This window comes from Candidozyma duobushaemuli, assembly GCF_002926085.2.
Source record: "Candidozyma duobushaemuli strain B09383 chromosome Unknown D_B09383, whole genome shotgun sequence".
NCBI lineage: Eukaryota > Fungi > Ascomycota > Pichiomycetes > Serinales > Metschnikowiaceae > Candidozyma > Candidozyma duobushaemuli.
The window spans coordinates 1,379,310-1,406,041 of NW_020289898.1; the positions used below are offsets into that span (position 1 = coordinate 1,379,310).

Below are 26,732 nucleotides of genomic sequence, written 5' to 3' on the forward strand. Positions count from 1 at the left end.
AGATTTGCCCAATGTTATTGCTCATTGTATCCCTGAAGCTTATCAGACATTCACTTTTGTGTTTACTTCCATAGATCGAATGGTAAATAAACAGATCCACATGTAGATCACCGAGGGACCCGGGGCATAGCAAACGAACCCCTCACTGGTCAGGTTTCCATAGAATGACAGAGTGAACGATTTTCCATGTTTCGGTTTATTCCGTGAGCTTGATGGAGTTATACGATTACACAATATGGCTGGGTGCACCATCAAGGCCGATTTTGCAACCACTCGGCACATCTACATAGCTTTTGAAACCAAGGGACACCACATAAACCAGGAATTACTTTTTTAAAGTCTTGTAGCAACGAATAAGCCAAAATCTCAGCTTCCCATTTTTCCATCCCGCTCCGTTTTGTCCGGTCTTGGCTTCGTAGGTGACTCATGTCAGATGAGATGACATCCGGGTCTCCACAGTACACCCGAGTCCGACCGACTGTCACTAAAACAGGGCATGACGACACAGAAAAATGCATAAATCCACAAAAAAGAATAAGGAGATTTGAGAAAAAAGAAGAAGTGAAAATCCATTGTTTACAAATGTGAGGCTTTACGAACTCGTGACACGATTTGTGTATCTCACTGGTGCCCCTCATTCACCCAACAGGTTTCGCAGCCACAAACGGTTTTCTCATCTATGACTCAAACAGCACTACAAACCACGCCAACAAGATTTAACATAAAAAGCAGATTGTAAGTAGAAGTAGAGCCTGAATTTTCACAAAAATCCATCAAAAAATCAAATTCACCGGCCCCGGCCGCTTCCGGCGTGGTTTGTGTAACCAGGTGCCTGCACACATAGGGTCTTCTCCAACTCAGGACTATCACCAACTACTTCGCCAAACCCATGAACAACGAGCTACCGGCTAAGCTCCCTCTGCAGTACCTGCTGCCGGTGGCGCTGCCTGGCCCGGCTGGAAATGACATTTCTAGAGACCCTACTCCTGGTATAAAAGAAGAGGAGGAGGAAGAAATCGAAGCTGACTCCAAAGAGCATAAGAAGAGAACGGCAAGAGCATGTATACGGTGCCGGTTCCGCCACACACGGTGTCCTGGCGGACAGCCATGTTCGAAGTGCCAGATGGCGAAAACAAAGTGTGAATACGTGGAGTACGAGAAGCGGTTAGTTGTGTCCAGAAAATACTTATACAAGCTTCAGGACGACATAGCACGGCTCAAGAAGGAGAACGCAGCGTTGAGAAACTCCGTCAAGGAGGCCCCTCGGAAGGTTTCTCCTACGTTGTCTGAACCATCGCTTTCTTCCACAGAGCCTGGTACTAGCCAATTTGGAGGCCGCTTCGGATCTAATATACCACCCCAACCCCCACAGACCCAGGCTGAATTCCACGCTGCTACCAAGAACGAGCACGGAGGCCAAGAGGTCATCCATCCTTCTTTGGACAAGTACGGCCGCCTCATCCAATCACGAACGGGCGAGAAGGTCTACGTGGGCTCGTCCTCCATGACCCTTTTTGGGCTCGAGATTCAGAACATGGCTCCATCGTTCGAGCAATCCTCACTCCTTCACCCAAATTCACTCAACACGACGCCCGTGGACTCGCCCCAGAGCCAGTTTATTTCTCAGAGCAGCTTCCAAGATACATCTACCAGTGAAGTACGCAGACAGACCAAAATCCTAGAAAAGGAGGGCAACGCATACAACATCACTTTGGCCAAGACCAATACCCGCCCTGGTTTGTCTGTCAACTTCACACTTCCGTCCTATTCCTATGCTATACTACTTGTTGACACATTTATCAGCTACAACGACGGTTGTTTCTATTTCTTCAACGAGGGCCTTGTCAAACGGTTTCTTATGAACTTGTACCTGGGTAACACTAGCGAGAATAAGAAGATCATCAAGAGAAACATGGCGCCCAGAGTCGGGCCCGCCGATGATGAAAATACCATCAAGAAGGATACCGATAACGAGACTATCCTAGAGACAATCTGGTTTTGCAAGATCCTTTTGATTTTTGCGGTGGGTGAGATGTACCTAGGCACAGACTCCGATCCACATCACGAGAGGTCGAAGCAAGAACGCATACACATGTTTGGCCAGAAGAAGAGCAAGAAGAAGGACTCCAACAAGCGTAACACGCTACCTGGCTCTGGCTTCTTTTACCAGGCATCCGAGCTTTTCACAGGTCTTTTTGCATCTGGAGCTATCGACAACATCACCAAAGATGGCGGTATCGAGGTCATACTTCTATACGCATTCTATCTCCAGGTCGCTGATTGCACCATTGCATCTTACTTCTACTTCGGTCTTGCCCTTCGATCCACCTTAATCTTAGGTTGGCACGTTGATGCGGATATGGAGAACTTGAACAGATTTGAACTCGAGCACAGAAGAAGAATCTGGTGGACGGTGTACATGTACGAGAGAATGCTCTCTTCCAAAGCTGGTCTTCCTTTGAGTTTTGCCGACGACAGTGTATCTACTGAATTGCCATATGATTTCAAGATTGATCTTGATGATTTTCCACAGGATGAGAATGATGTCAGAGGTTACTACATTTTCCCATCGGCAGAATACATCAACAACTGTGTCACCATCACACAAATTAATGCCATCATCTTGTCATCCCTTTACACCAAACAGCCTACAGCCAACATCTTACCAGTGGTTTCTGATTTGGTCCAGCGTCTATTCAACTGGAAGATGGCACTCCCCGATTTCCTTCAAGTTGACTTCTCCAAAGATGATGTGAAGATCAACCGTTTGATCGTGAATTTGATGACAGAATACTTCCAAGGTATGAATTTAGCTGTTCGTCCACTTTTATTCCATTTTGCAACCAAGAAGCTCCGAGAGTTACAGGTACAAAACTTTTCGAACCGCTATGTCGACTTGACCAAGTATTCCAAGAATGTTCTCACACTCTTGAATGCATCTTTCCAGGCCTCGATCAACACTATCAAATCTATATGGGCACTCATGCCACAAAACATGGTGGCCCTCTTTGGGTGGATGGACCGTGAGTACCTTTTCACTTCCGCTTCCACCCTCATTCTTTTCAATGCGTCCTTTGGAGTCCATGATGCGACCAGAGAGCACTTAGATCACGCTCTCACACTCTTCACAAAGATGAAGAAGCTTGGTAACTATCCAGCGGCTCTTAGAAGAGCGCAACTTTTGAAGCTTATAAAGGTTCTCGATTTCAATGGCGTCATGCAAGACTTGATCTCCAAGCACGATGATGGTCAACCCCCTACAAATGGTGGAGAAGCCGCCAAGATGGATGTCGAAAGTAACGCCTTCGGTGATACAATGTCTTTCATCAACATTGGCAACGCAGCTGCCCTTCACAATAACCAGCTGACCCTTACGAAACCACAGCCCTTGTCACAAGTTCCAGAGCCACTTCGAGCAAGTCTAGATTATCTCCAGTTCAATGGACCAAATCCATCGGCAGCGCAGGCCACGTCCCATAGACATACACCTACAATACCGGCCTCAGCGAACTTGACCGCGGAAAGTGCCTTTGACTTCAAGGATAATATTGGCAATGCCGGATTTGGAGGAGGAGATGTTTACCCAAATGCCGATTTGGCTGGTATTGAGGGTTTGACATACGTTGATGAGGAGCAGAAGTTGTGGAATGAGATCACCAACGATGCCGTTTGGTTGCAAAGTCTGGGTGGACTTCAGGGAAATAAGCCCGAGAGTTCCGTGGGTTTGAATGATGACTTCATGAACTCGCTACGCGAAGCTCGTCTTCATAAGGAGATGGAGAATGCTATGAATGGAAATTCATCTACCAACGGGTACGCTGGCGGGTACAGTGACATCATCAACCTGGAATTCCAAAGAGACCTATTCTAGCTGCCCTTGCAGAGGGCCATTTGCATAAATACATTGTATGATATTACATTACTTGTACAAACGGGAAGCGTAGTTCCATATAAATACAGGTGCCTAGTAGAAGTCCATCAGGAACTCGTTGGCACCGCCATTTTGCTGCTGCTGCTGCTGTTGCTGCTGTTGTTGCAAAATCTGTTGAGGCAGGATCGACAGCATGTTCATGGGCATGTCGGGGTTTTCGTTGAAGCCCCCAGCAAAGCCGCCGTTACCAGGTCCGCCCGGTCCACCTGGACCATTGGGAGCATTAGGGTTGTTATTGAATGCATGGAAGTCGTCCTTTGGTGGGCCCATAAACAGGCTCTGTGGCATGTTCATGGGTTTCTGTGGCTGATCTGGCTTTTGAGCCCGAGCCCTGTTCATGTCCGAGTTTGGTGGCACTGCAAACTGATCGTATGGGCTCTGCTGAGGCATGGGACCACCCTGAAGGGGTCCCTGCTGATTTTGTGGGGGTAGCTGGACCATTCCAGGCCTCTGCATTCCCTGATGCTGTTTGATTTGCTGTAATTTTGCCTTCAAGAACTGCAACGCCTCGGGATAAAGGTCCTGAAGCCGCTTATATAGCTGGCGCAATTCGGGTAGTTCTGCTGGTGCCAGAAGGATCACGGGGAATTGCAATCTGTTGGGCTGTTGCGCAGCAGCCTTGTTATGATACGTGTCGTTGATATACGACAAGACAGATAGGTTGCATTGGAGTCTTTTGTTCAAGTTCAGGTATTGTTCCAAAACCTGCTGTCTGCCTTGAGGAGCCAACAGCTGGAGCGCTGGCGGGTTGCTCAAGAGAGAGACGTACATCTGGTACGCTTTTTTTATAAGATGGGTATTGATAAGGAGGAGCACGGTGGCCCTGTCCTTGTCGATATCGATTTGTCTTCTAGACATGAGGAGTTATGTTTACTGAGAAATTCGCGAGCATGCCTTGTAGTAGTACCGAGTCCGGGTCGCAGATGAACGGCACAGCCGTGCTGTCGGGGTGGAAGTAAATTGGAAAATTTTTTATAATAGCTTTGTTCATACTGAGAAGAAGGTAAAGATTTCCGTTTTTTTGTTCTGCCGATGTGCTGGTTGGTCTGTTGGCGGACGGCTGAGTTTCGCAGCCAGTGCCGCATGCGGCGAAGGATGCAATGAGGTGGATAGAAGGGGTGATTTTGGACATTTTCTCGAGATTATGGCAGATTCAAAAGAATCATCTGTTTCTTCGTTTTTGGTGAAATTTTCTCGAGGTTGGGATGCGGGAGCCGACTGGGACTGGACCACATGTCTCAGGATACGCAATATGCTTACAACAACCGAATACGACATCTTTTTCACAGAAGAAAAAGGGAAATCGAATTTGATTTTCTTTTTGAGATATAAATATATATATGTATATATATCTATCGCCAACGCTATATATCATTGTAAAAGCAGAAATCTGAAGAGGTGTGAGATAATTTGATAAGGAATGTATTGAACATTGCTACGACCAAGTATCTGACGAAGTTACATAAATATCACCAGCATTTTCATAAATCAAGATTTGGAAGAGAGGGCGCGGTTCTCATGCCAATCTCTTGAGTTCAACAGATTCCCGCTTCTCTTGCACCTCTGTCAAGCGCAGCATAAGTACTACCGGTCGCTTCCATCAATCTACAAGACCACTCATCGTAACACTCTATTATCTAATCACAACTTCGAGACCAACTCAGGCACGGCCTCGTTGAGGTCACCCACCAAACCAATGTCTGCAACATTGAAAATAGGAGCCTCGGGGTCCTTGTTAATGGCAACCACCGTCTTGGAGTCCTTCATACCAGCAAGATGCTGGATGGCACCAGAAACACCGACAGCAACGTACAACTCAGGAGCAACAATCTTACCGGTCTGACCAACCTGCAAGGAGTTGTCACAGTAGCCAGCGTCCACGGCAGCTCTGGAGGCACCAATGGCAGCATTGAGCTTCTCAGCCAAGGGGTTCATGATGGAGTCGAAGGTCTCCTTGTTCTTGAGACCACGGCCACCGGAAACGACTCTGGAGGCCGAGCCGAGCTCGGGTCTCTCGGACTTCACGAGGTCCTCACCAACGAACTCAGTTCTGTTTCCAGACTCCACGGCTTCAGAAACATCCTCAATGGAAGCACTGCCAGAGAGCTCAGCCTGAGGGAAAGCAGAGGCTCTCACCGATGCAAGCACGACATTGTCCTTGGACTTGACTGTAGCCAAGGCGTTACCAGCATAGATTGGTCTCACAAAAGTGTCCTCGGAAACGACCTTGGTGATATCAGAAACAGGCTGAACATCAAGTAAAGCACCCAAACGAGGCAAGAACGACTTGCCCACAGCAGAAGCAGGTGTCACAAAGTGGGTGTAGCTGTTTTTCGACACGAGCTCCTTGAGCAAAGGTGCCACCTCCTCCGCAAGGTAGTGGTCGTATTTGGCGTCTTTGGCGACGAGCAACTTGGCCAAACCGTCGATCTTGGCGGCGCTTTCAGCACCTTTTTCGCCCTCTGGGCCAAGCACAATACCCAGAATGGGTTTTCCAATGGCCTTAGCAGCGCTGATGGCAGACAAAGAAGCCGCCAGGACCTTGCCGTTGGCGACCTCAATGAACGCAAGGGTGTCTTTTCTTGCCAAAGTCGAAGAAAAAAGTCTTCTGGCGGCGATTGAACGCAACATGTTGGGTTTGGTTCAGTGGTTGTTGAAGATTCTGAGGGTATGATTCATGCAGTCGAGCCCGGGTGGGAGTACCAGAGGGTGGGTGTGGATAAGCAAATGAGGGATTTTTTAGGGGGTGGAAGTGAAAGTGAATGACTTATAATTTGACGGAATTTATTGATGCTGGTAATTTATGAGGTTGGTGTGGTGTTTTAGTTTTGGTCGTCAAGGCCGGTTTCGGACCTGAGAGCGTTATCTAGAAGTGGTGAGGTAGACACGAGAGAAGTATATTAGGAGTGCTTCAAAAGTTTAAATATTTAAATAACCCCATGTGATGGAGCATTAAAAGTGAATTTCCCGTTTTGGTAAGAACGTTGTATGTGAAAGTGATTTGGTGTGCTATATGGCTGCAAACCCGGCGCTGATAGGGTAAAAATGGACAACTCTGAGATAGCACAAAACCAGCCCAGGACTACCATGACATTGCGGGATTTGAGAAGATAGAAGTAAAACACGTACAATTCAGCCCACTCTTTACTGTTCAGCCTAATCTTCTTCAAGCACATCTATCGGTTCATTTGGCCTGTTGAAGCTGAAACAAACTTCTCTGAAAAGGTAGCATCACTCTTGAACCGGGCCCTATGAAATTCAATCAAAAAGATATTTTTCGGCCCCTACTACAATATGTAAGCTCTTCGATTGAAGCTCAAATCGAAGTACCCCTCGTTACATCCACAAAGTGTGGCTATTACCATGTATTACATTCGAGGGAACTCCTTCAGGGCGATCCCAAAAATGAATTCAATCTCTTTGTGGACCTTGCAAGTGTCAAATAAGGCTAGACCCCCAAGGAACAAATGTTTAATTACTGCTGATCTTTAAACCACCAGGCGGTCTAGGCTGTACATACTGCGCATGGATTTTGCAACCACCCAAAGAAGCCCCCTCCACTTAGTGAATCAACGAAGACGAATGAATACAATAAAATGATTCATTCTCTAAAAGTACGTCCGTTGCCTCTTATATATTCCTTCATTCATCTACCCCACCAGCTGTCTGGGATGACCATTTCTCGGTGCCTGATTGGACGGTGCCCCACCTTTAACCGCCAAGACACAAATAATCGCTTACTTCTTCATTATTCTCAAGCTTTTGCTGTTCATTTACCCACCCTGATAATATCTCTTCCCTTCCAGCCAAAAGCTGTCAATGTCAGCCTCGTGCGGCTACACTGTCAAGGCCCAACCGACCTCCAACTAACTAAAGCAAACTTCACCCATCACTTCAAAAAAATAATCCTCCCGAACGCCCAAATAATACTCCGCTTCCAAAAAATTAACCTATTTTCTGAGAATGTGTCGCAACCGTGATGCATGATAATGCGACTAGCACGCATTGTGGTCGAACTAGTTCTCTTTATCAACACCTCCTACTACACCATGAAGAGCCCAACGCCGAGGGGCCGTGGACAATTCAAAGATAAACCCGACGAGCGTATTGCTTCTCCAAGCGCTCGTCTTGTATCTGGACGAAGGGTAAACAGAGAAAAGGAGCCCTTATTAAGGCAAGCAGATGCCGACCATGGAAGCAGCTCGTCCCACTTGAGGGCTTCCAGAAGACCTATAGACGCAGAGCTCCTCAGTTTGAGATCTCATCCTGGAGAAATGGCTCTGCCAATGGAACACTCGTTCAGTATAGACGTGCCAAAACGTGGAGATCGAACCCTACGGCACCAAGGCTCCCTGATCTCAGAGTACACCCCGGCTCTAAGACACAACCAGCCTAAACTCTCCGTGTTGCTTCCCTATTATCTTCCTATATTGTCGTGGGTGCATCAGTACTCGTTTTCCTATCTTGTGGGTGACCTCATTGGTGGTATCTCGTTAGCACTGTTCCAGATCCCATTAGCAATTTCCTACTCGATATCTTTGGCTAAGCTGCCTATCACATGCGGTTTGTACTCCTTGGGAATCTCGCCCTTGATCTACTGTATTTTTGGGTCCGTGCCGCAAATGATTGTGGGTCCCGAGGCTCCCATATCGTTGATTGTGGGGCAGGCAGTGGAGCCGCTTTTGCACCATGCCAAGAAGAAGAATATTGACCCTGTCATCTACATTTGTGCAATCACGCTTGTTAGTGGAGCCACATTGCTCGGATTCGGAATCGGCAGGTTTGGTTACCTAGACAATGTGCTTAATGAGAGTCTCCTCAAGGGTTTTATTTGTGGTGTGGGTATTGTTATGGTGATCAACTCCTCCATCTCAATGCTTGGCCTTAATGGCATCATGGACGATGTGATCAGGGACCTGAACGACATGGACATTCACTCACCTTTTGACAAGGTGCGTTTCTTGATGTACCATTTCAAGGAGTCTCACGCTTTGACGATGAAAGTGAGCTTTGTGGCCTTCTTTGTCGTTATGGCAATTCGAATCTTTAAGTCGAGGGCTTCTAATTCGTCCAACGCCAGGTGGAGACTCGCCATCTACATCCCCGAGATTTTGATTGTGGTGGTCGTTTCCACTTTATTGTGCTTCAAGTTCAGGTGGAACCACATGGGCCTTGAAATTGTGGGCACCATCGAGGGTGTGCCAGACAGCTTGCACATCTACCACCCCTTCTCGGCGCAGATGTGGCCCCTTATTCGCCAGCTCAGCTCCTCTGGCTTTACTTGTGCCATGCTCGGGTTCTTCGAGTCGACAACGGCATCAAAATCGTTGGGTTCCCGCTATGATTTGCCAATTTCGTCAAATCGTGAGCTCGTGGCTCTAGGTGCAATTAACATTGCTGGTTCCTTCATGGGTGCTTTGCCTGCCTTTGGTGGTTATGGCAGATCTAAAGTGAATGCTATTTCAGCGAAGACCACGGTATCCGGTGCCATAATGGGTGTCATATCTTTGGTCACATTACATTCTGTGCTTGAGTATTTGCGCTACATCCCCAAGAGTACCTTGAGTGTCATTACGGCTGTAATCGGTATCTCGCTTATCACCGAGGTGCCCAAGGAGCTTTACTTTCACTGGATCAGTAAGGGCTATGATGAACTCATTACTTTCTTCATCACCGTTTTGACCACTCTTTTTTTCTCGATGGAGGCAGGTATTGCAGTCGGATTGGTCTACTCCTTGCTTCGGGTGATTCGCAATTCAGCTGAATCCAGAATTCAAATTTTGGGACGTGTACCTGGAACGAACACTTTCCTCGACGCTGACCTTCATCTGGAATCCTATGATGAAGGCATCGAGGAATATAACGCTTCCAAGGGTGACGACACGTCCTTGGGTATTCCGCAGCTCAACCTTTTCACGGACAATTTGCGCCCTCTTAACTTGCAAGCTCTTGAGGAGATTGAAGGTTGTTTGATCATTAGAATTCCGGAGCCTTTGACATTCACAAATGCCAGTGACCTTCGTGCCCGTCTTAAACGCGTGGAGATGTATGGTTCTGTAAAAGCACACCCTGCTCTGAAAAGAAGCAGAGACCTGTCCATGACCAAGTACATGATTTTCGACCTTGAAGATATGATCTACTTGGACTCATCTGCGGCTAACATTCTCAAGACCTGGCTCGTCGCCCATCATAAGCAGGGTATTCGGTCTTTTTTCGTGAGAGTAACCAAGACACCCAAGTTGAGAAAGAGGCTTAAGGACACAGGTATCAAGGATATCCTAGAGCAAGACCTTGACTCTATGAGGTACAGAGAAGTACAGCATCACAGCTTGTCTCTGCCACATCAGAGTCTCGATATGAACATTGACAACTTGTCTTTCAGCGAGTCTGAAGACGAGATACGGGCCTCCACGGAGAAACCAGGATCGCCATACTTCGATCACATTCGGTCAGCATTGAAGCTCATTGATTCTTATGAACAATTGGAACTTTCAAGCTTCAATGAAGAGGTTTAGCTGCCTGTAGCGAAGTCGGCTGCAAAACGCACACGTGATGAAGTGTTGATTTTCCTATACATCCGCCAGTGGAGCGCGTTGAGACATCACCACCAGTATTTATTCATAATGACAGAAAACGCCAGTCAGCAACAGCTCGACATCAAAGATGAATATGAGCTTTGGAGGAAAAACTGTAAATACATGTATGAGTTCATCAATGAGACTGCTCTTACATGGCCATCCCTCACTGTCCAATGGCTACCTACTCTGGAAACAACCGACGTGATAAACGCCAGATTGCTTCTTGGAACCCATACATCTGGAGAAGCCCAAGACCACTTGAAGGTGGCATCAACTCAATTGCCAATCAAGGGCTCCGATAAGAAAATCTCATCAAAGATCAAAATCACACAAAAGGTGGAATGTTCCAGTGAGGTGAACAGAGCCCGTTACAAGCCCAGAACCCTGATATCATCGCAACTATCAATGGAAGTGGTGAGCTTGACTTCTACGATTTGAGCAAGAATGAAAAGTTTGGCCATGTGGCTCCTCACACGGAAAACGGTTACGGCTTGTCTTGGAACAGATTTAAAGATGGCTACTTGCTTTCCTCGGCCGACGATCACACTGTCGCCTTGACCAATGTGTCTGATATTGAAAATAATGGTGGCCTTGTGCACAAGTTCCTGAACCATAAAGATATTGTGAATGATGTCAAATGGCACCATTTTGACGAAAACCTCTTTGGATCTGTCTCAGACGACAAGCAGTTGCTACTATTCGATATTCGTACGCCTGAGAAGCCCGTGCAGACATTCTATAACGAAGACTCCAAGGGAATCAATTCGCTTTCGTTCTCGCCATTTTCTCGCAATCTCCTCGCCCTAGGCAACACCAACTCCAATATCAATCTTTTAGATTTGAGAAATCTTTCATCCACCCCACTTCACACCATGATGGGCCACGGAGATGCTATCACATGTCTTGAATTTTCGCCACACAAAGACGGAATCATTGCCTCAGGATCCCAGGACAGAAGAGTGATTCTTTGGGATTTGGCCAAAATCGGCGAGGAGCAGACCCAGGAGGATGCTGAAGACGGATGCCCTGAAATCTTCATGATGCATGCTGGTCATACCGGTGGTGTCACGGATCTCAGCTGGTGTCCATTCGATGACTGGACGCTTGCCTCAGTGGCAGATGACAATATCGTTCATTTGTGGGAGGTGAGTCTGTCTTTGATCAAGGACACCCCAGCGGCTCCAAAGGACAGTGAATTGGAGTAATTGTTTGAATTCTCTTCGCCCGTGGCTGCAAATGGCTGCAAGTGGTCATAGTCTAAGAGAGCTTTAGTTGAGCGTCAGCTCAAGGCCAAGCCAATTTCTGAAGGCTTACTACGACGAATGCTTCATTCAGATGTGAAGCAGTTTCGTTTAGACAATATCTGCTGGGATGGCTAGTATAAGCCTTGTGTGGCTCGACCTAGTATCACCCTATACCCGTCTTCCATTCCGATGAAAACTCCTGTCCCCTATCAATGGAAGATCAAATAATACATTCCAGAACCTCTACAGTATACTTTCAAACCCAATCATCCAAAAGTCCCTTATCTCTCTCGTTGGCGATTGCGGCCCAGAGACATACTAACTTTCAGCCTCGCACTACCCACAATAGATCTCAGACTTCGTCAAGTCACAGTTTGCCTCTACAAAGCCTGCCTTGATACACCCCACAAGCCAGCCAGTATGTCCGACTTCCCTCCGAATTTGTCCATTCGTCCGTTGACGGTGGAGGACCTTGACCAATGTGTCCAGCTTGAGAACAAGGGTTTTCCCGAAGACGAAAAAGCCTCCAGAGACATGTTGCAGTACAGACTAATTGCTTGCCCGGAACTATGTTCCGGGTTGTTCATCCGTGAATACGGCGTCAAATATAACGCCATCAACTTGCCGGAGGTGGCGGAGAAGTTGAATGCTGAAAATGCATCCTCAAAAGAGTCCGATGGTACCATTCAGCCCAACAACAAGGAAAGCAGCGATGGCGACCAGGAGAACGAGGACTTTCCAAGCTTACCTGTGAAGCTGTCTGTGGTGAAGGAGGTGTTGATTGGTCACATTACCGCCACCAAGACTCCAACCGAGAAATTGACCAAGGCCGCCATGGAGTTGCCTAGTGACCTGAACAAGGACGCTGGTCACGTAGAGTATGCCAGAAGCATTGCTATCCACGGCTTGGTGATCGACCCAGAGTGGAGAGGAAAGAACTTGGGCACCTTGTTGATGCATGACTACATCCAGAAGTTGTCGAACCAGGACTTGGGCAGCAAGGTGATCCTCGTGTCCCACAAGGAGTTGATTCCATTCTATGAGAAGATTGGCTTTGAGTTGCACGGTGCCAGCGACATCAAGCACGGTTCTGAGACGTGGTACGACTTGTCGATTGACTTGGTGCCTCAGGAGGAGGAGTAGTAGCCTGGCGGGCCTCCAACGTGATTGACAATTCACTCAACCTGCCAGCTAGACGTCTATTAGCCCAGAAGTTGGCTGGCTTTAGACCGTGTATTACCCACCCACCAGTATGTAGTGCGCGCAGAGATCTTAAGTATAATACATCTACGACTATATGTTCCAAGTACCCGGTCCAATAAAGGCCCTTTTCGATACATTCCCGCTAAAAACGTATCCTCCCATTTACAGTGATCCCAGTGATGAAGGATTCGTGTATTTCGGTGTGAAAGACTCGTCCAAAGAGACAGACTCCAAGTTCACCTTGGGAGTACATGGACTAGCCCATATAGAAGGAAAAACACTTCCGACGGACCCCTTTTCACTTGCAGACTGTTTGATTCTTTGTCACCGTCATGGTCTTACTTTACCCAAAAACAAGGAGAAGTCTCCGTACAGCATGGTAGCATTTTCGTATGAGGCCTCACCTACTAACGAATTGCCCATATTGGTGGAGCAGACAAAGGATACCGCTACTGTTATTAAGACAAACGAAATCCAGGACTCTATTAGAAAAAAGAATTTCGGAAAAAGCATCATTGAGCTCCTTGTGAATCTGTTTCTCGACGATCTCAGCGACTTGTGGATACTCATACTTCTATCGGATGTGGCTGGTTCGCAGACGGCGAAGCTCAACAAAGTATTTGATTTTTTGAAAACGGGCGATAATGCGTATATCGAGGGCCTCTTGACTGCAAGGCTTTTGAATGCCATTCCTGAGTGGAGCTCTTTTAAGGCTAAATACCCGCTGATTTTCCATAGAAACAGAATGCATGCTGCTCTTCGAAGCAAGGATGTCAGCGACGGTTATTACGGCTCCAACGCTACTGCCTTGCAAAAATTGCTTTTTGAAAAGATGTCTCAGTTTGAGAGAAACCTCCCATTGATTTGGAACTACATAAAGGAGAATGGGTCATCGGACGCTTTTGCAGTGTTGGAGCTCAAGACTGCTGCATTTGTTTTCATCATTGATCAATTCTTCAGCGAGGGCACCCATATTGGTCTGATGATCAAAAAGGACGCTTATGCTCAGATTGTCAAAGAAAGCCAGGAAATCGTGCTTGACAGGTTCGCTTAACGGTCTACAACATTTTCATGATACATGTATATAGATGACTACTGAATGGCAAGAGAGTTGACGTTGCTCGTCAACAACAGCGTGACATTCTCCTCGATGATCTTCTCTGACGTCTCGGCCAAATGCTTCTTTGGGTCTTGTTTGCCGACGTAACGAGTCTTTAGCTGTTCTTCCAGCAACTCCTTCTCCTCGGCGACCCTTTCGTTGTATAGCTTGGCAATCTTGACTAAGCTCTGGATATTCTCTAGGTTCTCGTGGTCAGCGTGGTTGTAGTCGGCCATCTCCAAGCCGCTCTGCCACAGCTTCTTGTGCAAGTTCATGAGCATGTTGGTTTCGTACAGCGTCTTGTGGTAGTCGATGTTTAACGAGTAGTAGTGCCTGTTCAAGCCGTGGATGAGCGCCTGAATCGAAGGCTTGTTCAAGTGACCGACGTTGGATGTCGATTGACGAGGTTCCTGGCCTCTCATCAAAGTGGTGGCGTCAATGGTACGGAATGCGTCAATCACCACCTTACCCTTGACCGACTGGATAGGGTCCACCACAACGGCAACGGCTCTCTTGTTCAACTGCTCAAAACTCTGCTGTGTGTTCACATCAACCGACGAAAGCCAGCATCCAAAACCAGGATGCGAGTGGTACCATCCACCACCATCTGGTCTCTACCAGTCTGTCTCAACATATCCATCATCTTGGTTTGGAAAACATCGTCAACGGCCTCCACAGACACACCAGTTCCCGACTGGGGCATGGCAAAAACATCAATCACATGGATCGTGAAGTCGTCCACGAACTCACCGAGCATCAAGCCCATCACTTCCATGGGTACACCAGCACGGCCGTGTTTAAGCATTTTCAACAACGCCAACGACGAAATGTAAACTGTTTCAGCATTGTCTATAGCTGGGGCATCATTCATAGCGGCTCCGCCTTGTACAAGGCCATTGCTGCCTCCGAGCAATCTCTGTAATCTTTCCATGGTGTGGTTGGTGTTGGACTATGGTTGTTCGCATTGATAGTGGCAAGCCGGTGTATGCACTACAGGTGGTGGAAGACGAATATTCTTTCAGATTTGGATGGGACGATAGTTGCATTGGTATTTCGAAAGTAAGAGAAGAAGAGAGAGTGCCTAAAGCTTTTTATATTTTTCAGAATGGGAGTGGTGTTGGATTGGATCTATTGGTGCTTCTCATCTGACTTAATAGGTCTCGAGGATGGCGGGCCTTTATCGAAACTTTCAGCATTTGGTGGTCAAATATAGTTAAAAACTCTCAATATATTATTTCTTAAAAGATCGCTTGAAACTGTAGCTGCTCAGCAATATTTGTGTTTTGCGAGTGGATCTCAAACGCTCTCATATAGTGGGAAAGACTTACTAGTTGTGCGCAATTAGAGATTCGTAGATCACCGAGTAATCTGATGGCTTTTTCTGAACTGCCATCCACCAAGCTGAATTTTCACTTCTTTACACTAGCAGACTATCGTAAGCAGAGCCATACATCTAAAATGTAAAAGGAACTCTTTAAACCATATTGCAACCTGAGATGAGGACTTCTAGTGGCTGCAAACATAGTAGACTAGGCCAATACTCTGGAATGGCGAACTTATCAGGAAGGACTTGGCCGTTCACACTACTTTCAAGAGAAAAAAAGAAAATCAACTACAATCGAAGTCGTTAAAAGCAATGCTTCATGAGAATCCCTCCAAATCAGCTATATTCCCATCCACCACCAACAAATCCACCCATTTACACCAAAAACCTTCAAAATCCCAAAAGCTTGACTTTTTCCCCCAAAGACTCGTCCAATCTCATCCAATTAATCCACAACAGCCATCGGCTAGTTTCTGCCCGGTCCGTGCTTTTCTTGATCCATGGTGCCGTACAGAACAATGCCAACACCCCGTCTTCCAGCCCAGCCGTCCAAGGTTCCCCTTTCAAGAGTGGCTTCCAGCAAATAACATATCAAAAACAAACCATAAAAGAAAAAAAAGAAAAACAAGTCCTTTCCAAATTCAACCCACCCACCACCTTCATGCCTCTGCGCAGATGTTTGCAGCCATTAGTGCACCGCATCTCCCCTTTGCAACCGTTATCCGGCAATAGCCGTCTATTCAAACGGCCCCACAAAACACCCTTTTTTCTCTCGTTTCGCCCCACACGCCAAAGTGCCTCATTGTGCCGTGCACAAGAAAAGTGCCGTGGCAGATGCTGCCTATATAGCGCCAGTGCGGCACCATTTCTCCATCTTCAACCATGAGCACCGAAGGACCTTCTTCCCTAGTGGGCCACAAGTACCCGGCCCGTGAGCACAATGCCCGTGTTTTGGGTCATTTCAAACAGAAAAAGCAGTTGAAGCTGGCAGACAAGTTGGCGTTTTTCATGAGCGGAGAGGACCTTGAACTCTGGCAGTACTCTGATCAGACGAAACCGATCCGCCAGAACCGTTATTTCTTCTACTTGCTGGGAGTGGAGATTCCCGGAAGCCACGTTTTGTACGATGCCGCCAACGACAAGTTGACGTTGTTCTTGCCCGACATTGACTACGACGATGTCATGTGGTCTGGCTTGCCTTTACTGCCTGAGGATGCCTTGAAGAAGTTTGATGTGGACGAGGTCAAGTACGCTTCGGAACTCGAAAAAGTTGTTGGTTCGCTCAAGGGCTACACGATCTACACCACCGACCGCAACAAGTGGAACGCCAAGGTGCTGCTGTTCTTGACCGAGAAGGACCCTGACTTTTTCCACGCATTGGACGAGTCCAGACTCATCAAGGACTGGTACGAGCTCGAGTTGATGAGACACGCGTCTAAAATTACCGACAAGTGCCACTTGGCTGTCATGTCGGCCACCCCAATTGAGACCAACGAGACCCACATCCATGCTGAGTTCATGTACCATGCTCTCAGACAAGGCTCCAAGTACCAGCTGTACGACCCCATCTGCTGCTCTGGACCCAACTGCTCCACGTTGCATTACGTGAAGAACGATGACGAAATCGAAAACAAGAGATCGGTGCTCATAGACGCCGGTGCCGAGTGGAGCTGCTACGCTTCTGATGTCACCAGATGCTTCCCCATCAACGGTGACTGGACCGAGGAGCACCTCACCATCTACAACCTTGTTTTGGACATGCAGCGCCAGACAATGGCCATGATCAAGCCCGGTGCCCGTTGGGACGATATCCATTTGAAGGCTCACAGAGTCATGATCAAGGAGTTCATCCGTTTGGGTATCTTCAAGGACTACCCCGAAGAGGAGATTTTCGACTCGAGCATCTCGGCCCGTTTCTTCCCCCACGGTCTCGGCCACGTTTTGGGTATGGACACCCACGATGTCGGAGGACGTCCTAACTACGACGATCCAGACCCCAAGTTGAGATACTTGCGTTTGCGCCGTACGCTTAAGGAAGGTATGGTGCTCACAGACGAGCCCGGTGTGTACTTCTCGCCATTCTTGTTGAAGGATGTGCTTGAGGACCCCGAGAAGGTGAAGTACATCAACAAGGATGTGCTCGATAAGTACTGGTCCATTGGTGGAGTGCGTATCGAGGACGATTTGCTTATCACCAAAGACGGTTTCGAGAACTTCACCAAGATCACCTCCGACCCTCACGAGATTTCCAAGATCGTCAAGGAGAGCAGTGCTCAAGGCAAGGACAGGTTCCACAATGTGGTGTAGCGGCGATGCCGCATGTGTATAGTAAGAGTTCCTTGCTTGGCATTTTGTAGTGAAATAGGGATGAGGGTTTTTTAGGGAATTCGGCTTTGTCTGTGGTGTTTGGTGATTCAGTAGTGCATTCTCAACAGCGATATAAATGGTTGCAAATCGCATATAACGTACTTCCATTGGCATTACCACGTCGAAGCCCAATAATCACAATGAGAAGATTTCGTTCAATTTAAATAGCCGATCAGCGAATGTTGTAGGTTTTCCATTTACCTCTATTATTTCCGGATGCCGTAATCTAGAAGATCTAGTGTCACACCTGGTGCACTAGTCAACCACCCACAAACTACTGTGTTCTTCCACACAGAGGCAACAATATCCAAAAAACAAAGATATATCAGATCCTTCTAATGAACAAATCCACGGCATCCAAGACATTTTCAAAATATCTAAAACGGAATTGGAGTATCTGATCAGCTATGCCTTGTGGTGGCCTGGTGTACGGGTCTGCACACCCCATAAACCCTGGGCTCCTTGCTCAATCACACCAACTCATCAAACACCATGGACGAAAACTACGACGTCATTGTGCTCGGAACCGGACTTACCGAGTGTGTTCTCTCGGGCCTTTTGTCCGTGGACGGCAAAAAAGTGCTCCACATTGACAAACAGGACTTCTACGGAGGTGAGCTGGCCTCCTTGAACTTGCTGCAATTGTACTCCAAATTCAAGCCATCCTCCCAGAAGCCAGAAAGTATTCAGGGTAGAGACAGAGACTGGTGTGTGGATTTGATCCCTAAGTTTTTGATGGCCAATGGCGAGTTGGCCAACATTCTTGTCCACACAGATGTGACCAAGTACATGGAGTTCAAGCAGATCGGAGGCAGTTATGTGTACAGAGGAGGCCGTATCAGTAAGGTTCCTTCTAACGAGGTTGAGGCCTTGAAATCCCTGTTGATGGGTATCTTTGAGAAGCGCAGAATGAAGAGATTCTTGGAATTCGTCGCTGCCTACGACGACGAGGTTGCTTCCACCCACCAGGGCTTGGACTTGGACAAGAACACCATGAACGAGGTTTTCACCCACTTTGGCTTGGAGAGAGGAACCAAGGACTTCATTGGCCACGCCATGGCTTTGTGGGCTAACGATGACTACCTCAGTGAGGTTGCCAGACCAACTTACGAGAGAATCCTCCTTTACGTCCAGTCCGTCGCCAAGTACGGCAAGTCTCCATACATCTACCCCTTGTACGGCTTGGGTGAGTTGCCTCAGGGCTTCGCTCGTTTGTCCGCTATCTACGGTGGTACCTACATGTTGGATACCCCAATTGAGGAGGTCTTCTACGACGAGAACAAGAAGTTCTCTGGTGTCAAGACCAAGGAAGGTATTGCCAAGGCTCCAATTGTCATTGCCGACCCTACATACTTCCCAGACCGTGTCAAGAAGACCGGCCAGAAGGTTATCAGAGCCATGTGTATCATGGACCACCCAGTCCCCAACACACACGACTTGGACTCGGTCCAGATCATCATTCCGCAGAACCAGGTCGGCAGAAAGAACGACATTTACATTGCCGTGTTGTCAGACGTCCACTGTGTGGTGCCAAAGGGCTACTACTTGGCCATTATCTCCACTATCGTAGAGACCGACACGCCACACGTCGAGTTGGAGCCAGCTTTCAAGCTCTTGGGCTCTCGTCTCGACACCTTGATGGGACTCGCAGAATTGTACGAGCCTCAGGATGACGGAAGTGAAACCAGCATCTACCTTTCCAAGAGCTACGACGCTTCCTCCCACTTTGAGTCCGCTACCGACGACATCAAGGATCTTTACTTCCGTGTCACAGGCAAACCTTTGATTTTGAAGAACCGCGCCGCAGAGCAAGACTTGGAGAACCCCGAGTAATACATTACATACGTCCATTTACAATTAGAAATATTTCCTTGTAATCTTACCTATCCATTGGCTTGATGTGCTTTTCGATTTCCAGCTCACTCAAAAACTTGGTTTCGATATCGCCAATGACCAAGGCGTTTTTGCCCAAATCAATGCTGCACTTGTGTCTTTTGAGCATGTCTAATCCAAAGAGGCAATCGACATTGCAGTCCAAAACGGTGAAAGAGCAAGGAATGTCGGCGTTCGAATCACCGATACTCACTGGAGCACTGTGGATTCTGCCTTTAGATGTTTGCTTACCGACACCTCTTGCCTCAGTGATGTATCTAGTATCGATCAAATTCGATAAGCCACATTTCTCTGCAATCTCGGAGGAAATGATCGTGTGTGCTGCGCCAGAATCGACCAATGCGTATATGTCTGTACCTTTAATTCTGAGCTTGATGTACAACATGCTGACTGGGACAAATGACTCTGGAGAGATGTCTGCAGCCAATTGCAAGTTCTCGTCAATCTGCTGTTGTCTGATGATTTCCATGATTCTTGCCTGATTGGCTGGGTCATCTGGGTCAGCCTCAAGTCTTCGAAGCTCTTCTTCGTTTTGTCTGCTTGGATTCTGCATGGCCTGTGCTGTGTGAAGAAATGCTTCCTTGAATCGAGCAGGATCGTTGATACTCGAGTGCAATCCAGGATTTATAGACTTCATTTGTTCTAATGCCATAGGGTTCAGGAGAGCCAGTAGTCTCATAGCCTCAATGTTGGAATCAAGCTCATGGCCTTGAGGAAACGAACTCTGGGGAAACGACGATTGGCTGTCCTGTGGTGGCGCTTGTGTCTGCTGCTTTTTAGCCAGAGACTGCAAAACGATTAAATCGTCATCTTTGATTCCTACTTCCTCGAGAGTCTTTTTGGCGTCCACAAGGCTCTTGGAATTATGGATCAAGATCTGGGAAGCTGGAGAAATGTCGGTTTCCACCTCGATATAAGCCTTCAAGTCCTCAATCGTGAGGCTGCTGGGGAAATCGATCGCCAAGATATCATTGGTGGCTATGTTTGTTATTGTTATCTTCATTTTACGATGTAGTCAGGAAGTTGGTGTAATCTGGGGTGTTGATATTATTGATACATACTGCAATGCGAAATTGCCACTGCCGCACGACTAAGCAACACGACTTGTCAGCGGCATGGAAGCTTCTGGAAGAGCTTCGAAATAGGACATGTCAATAATACAGCGGCCTGGCGGCCATTAATGATGATCTTTATCGTCACTGTGGCAGACCTCTTGGAGACTTGCGGACTAGTCATGAGTTCGGCCTTCATATCCGCAGTTCACTCAAACATAACGACAGCAGCTCACGGTGTTCGTGAAGCTGACTCGGGAAAGCCTTCTCAACGATACTGCCAAGTATCCTCAAATTGAATGCTGATTTACAAGGAGGAGGGACTCAACATGGCAATCTGCGATCCGTTCAACAACATACGCTTGATCTTGCTGCCGGTGTTGCCGTCACCATCGATCTCAGTGGCATCTTCCAAGACAACGTTAACGAAATCATCGAAGCCAACGAGTTTACCGGTAAACTCCTTGTTGTTGGTGAGGAGGATCTTGATGTCAGTGCCAATCGCGCGGTCAATGACCTCCAAAGGCAAAATGGTATCTTTTTTGGAAGACTCCTCCGTCGTAGGCTCGGTCGAGGTTTGCGTGTGTTCGTCAGACATTTGATTTCAAGTCTTGGTGGTACCTTCTAACTCTTTGAGGCGTAATTTTTTCTCATTGAGGTGAGAACCTCACCAGTACACCACACCCGTTCCACTAACAGCTTCAAGTTGCAGCCACTGGCTTTTCGGCTCCAGTCTTTTCAGAAGTCTTCGGCATAGCTACTTTTGGAACATCGCCTTTACCTGACCTCTTCACTTTCCAGCCATTGTAATCAATAAGCGCTTGCATGCAGCCCCACTCTGTGATCTTGTTCTGTAACCATACCAAGTTGACGGGTTTGGTTAAGAAATCATTGCAACCTGCGGTTAAAGCGTTCTTTCTGTCAACCGATGAGTTCGAAGAGGCTGTAAGAGCGACTATAATCACTGGGGAGCGGAACAAGTTGAGGTCAAGCTTCTCGTCTTCCTTAATGCTTGTCAGGCCATTCAGCTTGGAAAGCTCGTGTTGAGCGAAAACTCCAATTCTGTTCACCTTCTCCAAATACCTTATCTCTTTGGTAGCCTCAATTCCGGACTTGACAGGAAGCTGAATATCCATGAGCACTAGGTGGAAACCGCCTTGTCTCCATTTGTCAATAGCCTCCTGACCATTCTTAGCAATCTGGTATCTGATCTTGTGTTTTCTCAAGAAAGCACCTAAAATGGCCTGGTTAATGGCGTTATCCTCAACAACCAATACGAGAAGAGATGGTAGAACTCTTTCGAAGGTGGAAATGGGTTTAGCATCTCTCACATCCGCTGGTGTCAAGCCTTCCAGAGATGTTTTCCTTGATGCGGCGGCAGGCTTTTCTTCACTTCGCTTTTGTGGCTTCTCCAAAGTGTGTGAGCCACTGGATGAGCGAGAAATCTCTTGACTTGTCTTGCGGGGAACAGGCTTTTCTTCTTCAGACTCGGTATTCGTGCCGATACTGGTCACATTAGTAGAGTCCAGAAGCGATTTGCCGTGGTTGGAGAAATTCTTGTTCACCATGTTCTCGTCCAACGAGTACCGTTTGAGATGACTTTGCTCGCCCAACGTGAAATTCTTCGGTAGAAGCAAGACCGCCTGGCCGTTGCTTTTCGTTGTCATCAGATTAACACTGTTCATGGAAGGCAGTTGAGGTGGGTTGGAATGTGATCTTTTGTGAACATTTATGGCGCCATTGACCGGGGATAAACGGTGTGTGAGTGAAGGCAGAACCGAGGGATTCTTGCCAATGGCATTGGGGTTCACGGGGAAGGCATGTTGGGGCCTTGGATGGTGATAGTTATCGGTAAGCACATGGGTAGGCGAAGCTCCTCGAGCAGGTGGACCCTGTCCAGACATATCGATGGAGGGGTTATGCTGATGGTTATATTCCAAAGGACGCAGGTTCATTCTATCAGGAATGTCCACGAATCCATACGGCATGGAGGGCTGTCGCTGAGCAGCCACTATAGTAAGGGCGTCATTCATTCCCATGCCACCTCCAAAGTATTCGTCCAAGAGATCCCATATATTCTGGTCTGGCTCCAACATCACAATGGACCCGCCAAAAGTAGACGTTGCTGGAAGAGAGGGTGACCTGCTCCCTGTGATAGTGCTTCCACTGCTAATGCTATTGTCGTCCAGCTCCAGAACGATACGATTGAGTGAGCTTTGCTTAGGCTTGTGTTTCTTGACTGGTTCATCAGGAACCCTCAAATGAATCTGAATGTCGGCAGGATCAAACTGGCGAGCTAGCGTGGTGGGATATTTATATGTTATAGCAAGTTTCAAGTCATCAACCAAGTCTTGGGGACCCATCATTAGCGTGGTGGGTGGACCATCGTCCTTCTTCACCCATACTCGTTTTGTTGCGGGTTGCTGTGGAAGAGGATTGCCCCAACTGCGTTGTCGTGAATGCGTATTATTTGGACTCAGGCCTTGGTGGTATTGACTGTATGTTTTGGGCATGAAGGAAGGGTGGAGTTCAGAAGAGGTGGTGATGATAAAGGATGTTTCTACACCAGGGACCGGGGTTGAAGGTGTGTGGTGTGTGCAGGCCATGAGGTCCCGAGATAGAGATAGGTGTTTTGGGTGTAATTGTCTTGTGGGTGATGTTTTGGAAGGAACTAACGTCGGGATACTTCGGTGGCAATGTTTGTGGCCACTTCTTGGATTGGCTCCTCGAGCCTCAGGGGTCTTCGCAGCAACCCCATTGTTTCGCTTCGTGGATCGGATCATGAGCATATTTTCGCTTAGATAGCCGGATATCTGCTGTCCGCTCCATTTAACATTGAATTCACAAAAAAACATCTGACGGTAGAGAGGTTTTCCTCCTTCTTGCTCGAAAAAGACTACAAGCGGCTGAAGGGTGTTGTGTGAGAAGCAGACACAACCTTATTCCACTGATTCGACGCAAAGGCTTCGAAATAGGCTAAGAAAAGCTTACGCCTCGAAGGAAAGCTTATGCCTCGGTTTCACGGCCTTCGGGCACTCTCTCGACCTTGACGACATCGTCATCTTCTTCCTCGTCGTCGTCCCATGTGAAGTCCTCATCATCGTCCTCGTCGCCCTCTTCGTCTGCAGCTTCCGTCTTCTCCTTCTTCGAAAGGAGCTCCTTTCTCTTCTGCTCACTTGCACGAATCTCGTCTTCTAATCTGAAATAGCGCTTCCAGAAGGTGTCGTATGAGAGTTCAACTGGCACAAGCTTGTGCATAAGTTTCTCCAATGTATCTGGGTACTGCTTTAGCAAATCGGCAATGTCGTTTGTTTTGGACTCCACATCGAATTTCTCTTCGGTGTCCTTGGAGCTGTCCAAAAGGAGGCTCTCAGTTGTGTGCAACTTGAAGAGCTCGCTGTCGAAACGTGTGGAACCGTAATTGCCGCCTGGAAACTTGGGGTTTGTGAAAAGCGTCTCTGGCTCCTTGTCCTCGGGCGTCTCCTTAGGCTCCACAGAGACTATACTGGAGAAGAAAGAGGAGAACTGGCTCACGTACTTGCCGGCCTGTTTCTCCACGTACTCCAAACCAGAGTCTAACGAGTCCAAAGCCGAGTTGGCCTGATTCGACAAGCTTGCAAAGTCGATCTTCTTCTCAAGGCCCTTAACCTGTTCACCTATTTCTTTGAGCTGAGCATCCACAGACTGGACATTGTCCTGGACAAGCTTACTGTTGTTGACATTTTCTTTGGCAGTGTTGAGCTGAGCCACCAAAGCTGCTTTTTTCTCGTCAAGCTTGAGTTTTTCCAGCACGTCTTGAGCGTTCTTGGAGGCGTTGGTCCACAAGGTCTGAAACTTGGCTTCAATGGAGGTGTATGCTTGGTCAATTTCACCTTCAAGACGGTGAATCACCTCTTCTGTTTTCTCGTTGGATGATTCGGTGTTTTTTGTGTCAGCTTGGCCCTCTGGGGCAACGATGGGATCAGATAAGTCCATGATTGTGTGGTTTATAGAAGGGGGTGCTTCCCCAGGTTAAGGCAGTGCGATGGTGAGAGTAGTGCATGCAGTGGCCTGATCCTACCACTTCCTCCACCATGGCTTGGCTTAAACTAAGTGGGATACTAGAAAATCAGGTTTTATAGGAATTGTGATGGAAAGAATTGAATTAGTAGATTCTCATTATTTAACAGCTCCAGCTTGGCCGCCTATCGAATTCTAATCACGTGCTCAAAATCACGCCTAATATAAACACCTCTATATCTTCAGCTACCACCTTCATGTCTTTACTAAAGATACGGAATGCCCTATTCGTGGCAGAGACCAGGAAGCTTGCTGCCCATAAATATGTGTTCCTGAACCCCATTCAAAAGTTTGATATCGAAGAACCAAACACTGGTTCCAAAAAGGCCTTCTTTGCCATTACCGGACCGGAGAAACTGAACTTATTGAATATTATCGCCGCCAAATACATCCCAGAGCCGCCATTGGGCCGGGTGTATCCGCAATTTAATGACATCCATCGCAGTGACCAGATCCAGCACCTCAACTTCAGAGAAAACCTGGGTCTTGATAAAGTTCACATGGCTGCAAGATATGAGTCATATTCGTACAAGGGGGTGCTAGAGATGAAGGACGATGTCAATTCCGTGATCAACTACGTGACCGGCGCCAACAATTACAACAGTAACACCGCTGTCTCTCAGGAAGATGGGTATGTGGAGAAACTTTGCGATTACTTCAACCTTAACCACTTGCGCAATAAGTGGATCAATTCTCTAAGCAATGGGCAGATGAGGAGAGCCAGGATCAGTAAAGCCCTCATCAACAAGCCAAGACTCATTGTTATCGACGACCCATTCCTAGGCCTTGACCCACAAGCCACGAAAAAAGTATCAGACCTGCTCAGGAGGATTGCGTTGGAGCTCAATGCCGGTGTGGTATTGGGGCTCCGTGTCCAGGATCCAGTTCCCGAATGGATCGACAATTTAGGCTACGTCGATGAAAGCGGCTTGACAGTTTGCGGTCCTAAAGTTACGGCCAGCGAGGCCATTGTTGAAAAGCATAAGGATGTGCTCATGTTACACAAAAGGCGCCAGGCCGAGAGTGCTAGAATTGCGTTCAAAGAGGTTGCGCCTGGGGCGGTCAACGAGGTGGTGGATCCCATCGTCGAATTCAACAAAGCCTTCGTAAAGTACAGAGGCTTGGACGTGCTCAAAGATTTCACCTGGAAAATCCAGAGAGGGTCCCGGTGGAGGATTTTGGGCGAAAACGGGCTGGGCAAAACCACCATTCTCTCGCTAATTACTGCCGACCATCCTCAACTGTGGAGGTCTGTGATTTCCATCGATGGAAAGTTGCGCAAAACTGGACAAGGTGTAAGCTACTTCGATGTGAACAACAGGATCGGCATTTCCTCTCCCGAGCTACATGCAACAGTTCCTCCCCGAGCCAAAGCCCTTGATGTGGTGTACAATGGGCTCGTCAGAGACATTGGCAACCTGAACTTCAAGTTCATCTACAAGCACAAGGGACCACTTCCCGACGAAGCGCAAAAGTTGTTGCAAGAGTTTGCGCAAGAGTTGGCTCCGTTGGAGCACAAGCGGTTCTTCGAATTGTCTGTTTCGCAGCAAAAGCTTGTGCTTTTCTTGAGAGCTGCAATTAAGAACCCCGACATCTTGATCCTCGACGAGGCATTTTCATGCATGGACGAGGAGGCTCTAATGCACAAGTGCCACAACTACATTGCCCTGAACATGAAAACTACCACGGTATTGGCCATCGGCCACATTGACTGGGAGGTACCTGCGCATGAGCATGTAATCAAGCTTCATGGCGACCTGCTGCGGCAGTACAGCTTTGCTACAAAGACGACCGGCCCCTGAACCCACAAGAGGAAAAAACAAGGTGGTTTAGAGACGGGAATCCCTACAATGGAGGGGCAGGAACCTTGGGAAAAGGAAGCGGAAACGGCCAATTGTGTACAATTTTCGCTAAGGGATGCCGCTTTGTTGCGCAAATTGGCAGAAACGTTTTTCGCAGCCACCTCTGTTGCAACCACAATA

At 47.6% G+C, this 26,732-nt stretch overlaps 13 protein-coding genes across 13 annotated transcripts; 8 read left to right on the forward strand and 5 right to left on the reverse strand. All coding sequences in view use genetic code 12, as the record gives it.

The window, feature by feature from the left end:
* Positions 1–889: 889 nt before the first annotated feature.
* PUT3 (Put3p) lies at positions 890–3,871 on the forward strand (the record flags this gene model as incomplete). The annotated part of the gene is made up of 1 exon (XM_025482629.1): positions 890–3,871. The coding sequence occupies one exon, from the start codon at positions 890–892 to the stop codon at positions 3,869–3,871; it is 2,982 nt and encodes a 993-aa protein (XP_025337247.1).
* Positions 3,872–3,964: 93 nt separating this feature from the next.
* Positions 3,965–4,789, reverse strand: CXQ87_004180 (uncharacterized protein; the record flags this gene model as incomplete). Its single annotated transcript, XM_025482630.1, has 1 exon — positions 3,965–4,789. One exon carries the CDS (start codon positions 4,787–4,789, stop codon positions 3,965–3,967), a length of 825 nt encoding a protein of 274 aa, XP_025337248.1.
* A 783-nt stretch (positions 4,790–5,572) lies between these two features.
* CXQ87_004181 (uncharacterized protein) lies at positions 5,573–6,562 on the reverse strand (the record flags this gene model as incomplete). Its single annotated transcript, XM_025482631.1, has 1 exon — positions 5,573–6,562. One exon carries the CDS (start codon positions 6,560–6,562, stop codon positions 5,573–5,575), a length of 990 nt encoding a protein of 329 aa, XP_025337249.1.
* A 1,418-nt stretch (positions 6,563–7,980) lies between these two features.
* Positions 7,981–10,446, forward strand: CXQ87_004182 (uncharacterized protein; the record flags this gene model as incomplete). The annotated part of the gene is made up of 1 exon (XM_025482632.1): positions 7,981–10,446. The coding sequence occupies one exon, from the start codon at positions 7,981–7,983 to the stop codon at positions 10,444–10,446; it is 2,466 nt and encodes an 821-aa protein (XP_025337250.1).
* Positions 10,447–10,554: 108 nt separating this feature from the next.
* HAT2 (Hat2p) lies at positions 10,555–11,714 on the forward strand (the record flags this gene model as incomplete). The annotated part of the gene is made up of 2 exons (XM_025482633.1): positions 10,555–10,845; positions 10,890–11,714. 2 exons carry the CDS (start codon positions 10,555–10,557, stop codon positions 11,712–11,714), a joined length of 1,116 nt encoding a protein of 371 aa, XP_025337251.1.
* A 459-nt stretch (positions 11,715–12,173) lies between these two features.
* Positions 12,174–12,896, forward strand: CXQ87_004184 (polyamine acetyltransferase; the record flags this gene model as incomplete). Its single annotated transcript, XM_025482634.1, has 1 exon — positions 12,174–12,896. The coding sequence occupies one exon, from the start codon at positions 12,174–12,176 to the stop codon at positions 12,894–12,896; it is 723 nt and encodes a 240-aa protein (XP_025337252.1).
* Positions 12,897–13,050: 154 nt separating this feature from the next.
* Positions 13,051–14,010, forward strand: SAM35 (SAM complex subunit; the record flags this gene model as incomplete). The annotated part of the gene is made up of 1 exon (XM_025482635.1): positions 13,051–14,010. One exon carries the CDS (start codon positions 13,051–13,053, stop codon positions 14,008–14,010), a length of 960 nt encoding a protein of 319 aa, XP_025337253.1.
* Positions 14,011–14,048: 38 nt separating this feature from the next.
* On the reverse strand, positions 14,049–14,986 carry CXQ87_004186 (proteasome regulatory particle lid subunit; the record flags this gene model as incomplete). The annotated part of the gene is made up of 2 exons (XM_025482636.1): positions 14,049–14,586; positions 14,610–14,986. The coding sequence occupies 2 exons, from the start codon at positions 14,984–14,986 to the stop codon at positions 14,049–14,051; spliced, it is 915 nt and encodes a 304-aa protein (XP_025337254.1).
* Positions 14,987–16,261: 1,275 nt separating this feature from the next.
* CXQ87_004187 (putative Xaa-Pro dipeptidase) lies at positions 16,262–17,686 on the forward strand (the record flags this gene model as incomplete). The annotated part of the gene is made up of 1 exon (XM_025482637.1): positions 16,262–17,686. The coding sequence occupies one exon, from the start codon at positions 16,262–16,264 to the stop codon at positions 17,684–17,686; it is 1,425 nt and encodes a 474-aa protein (XP_025337255.1).
* Positions 17,687–18,238: 552 nt separating this feature from the next.
* Positions 18,239–19,579, forward strand: GDI1 (Gdi1p; the record flags this gene model as incomplete). Its single annotated transcript, XM_025482638.1, has 1 exon — positions 18,239–19,579. The coding sequence occupies one exon, from the start codon at positions 18,239–18,241 to the stop codon at positions 19,577–19,579; it is 1,341 nt and encodes a 446-aa protein (XP_025337256.1).
* Positions 19,580–21,392: 1,813 nt separating this feature from the next.
* SSK1 (mitogen-activated protein kinase kinase kinase) lies at positions 21,393–23,054 on the reverse strand (the record flags this gene model as incomplete). The annotated part of the gene is made up of 1 exon (XM_025482639.1): positions 21,393–23,054. One exon carries the CDS (start codon positions 23,052–23,054, stop codon positions 21,393–21,395), a length of 1,662 nt encoding a protein of 553 aa, XP_025337257.1.
* Positions 23,055–23,697: 643 nt separating this feature from the next.
* On the reverse strand, positions 23,698–24,666 carry DOS2 (Dos2p; the record flags this gene model as incomplete). Its single annotated transcript, XM_025482640.1, has 1 exon — positions 23,698–24,666. The coding sequence occupies one exon, from the start codon at positions 24,664–24,666 to the stop codon at positions 23,698–23,700; it is 969 nt and encodes a 322-aa protein (XP_025337258.1).
* A 281-nt stretch (positions 24,667–24,947) lies between these two features.
* Positions 24,948–26,552, forward strand: MODF (Modfp; the record flags this gene model as incomplete). The annotated part of the gene is made up of 1 exon (XM_025482641.1): positions 24,948–26,552. One exon carries the CDS (start codon positions 24,948–24,950, stop codon positions 26,550–26,552), a length of 1,605 nt encoding a protein of 534 aa, XP_025337259.1.
* Positions 26,553–26,732: the final 180 nt, after the last annotated feature.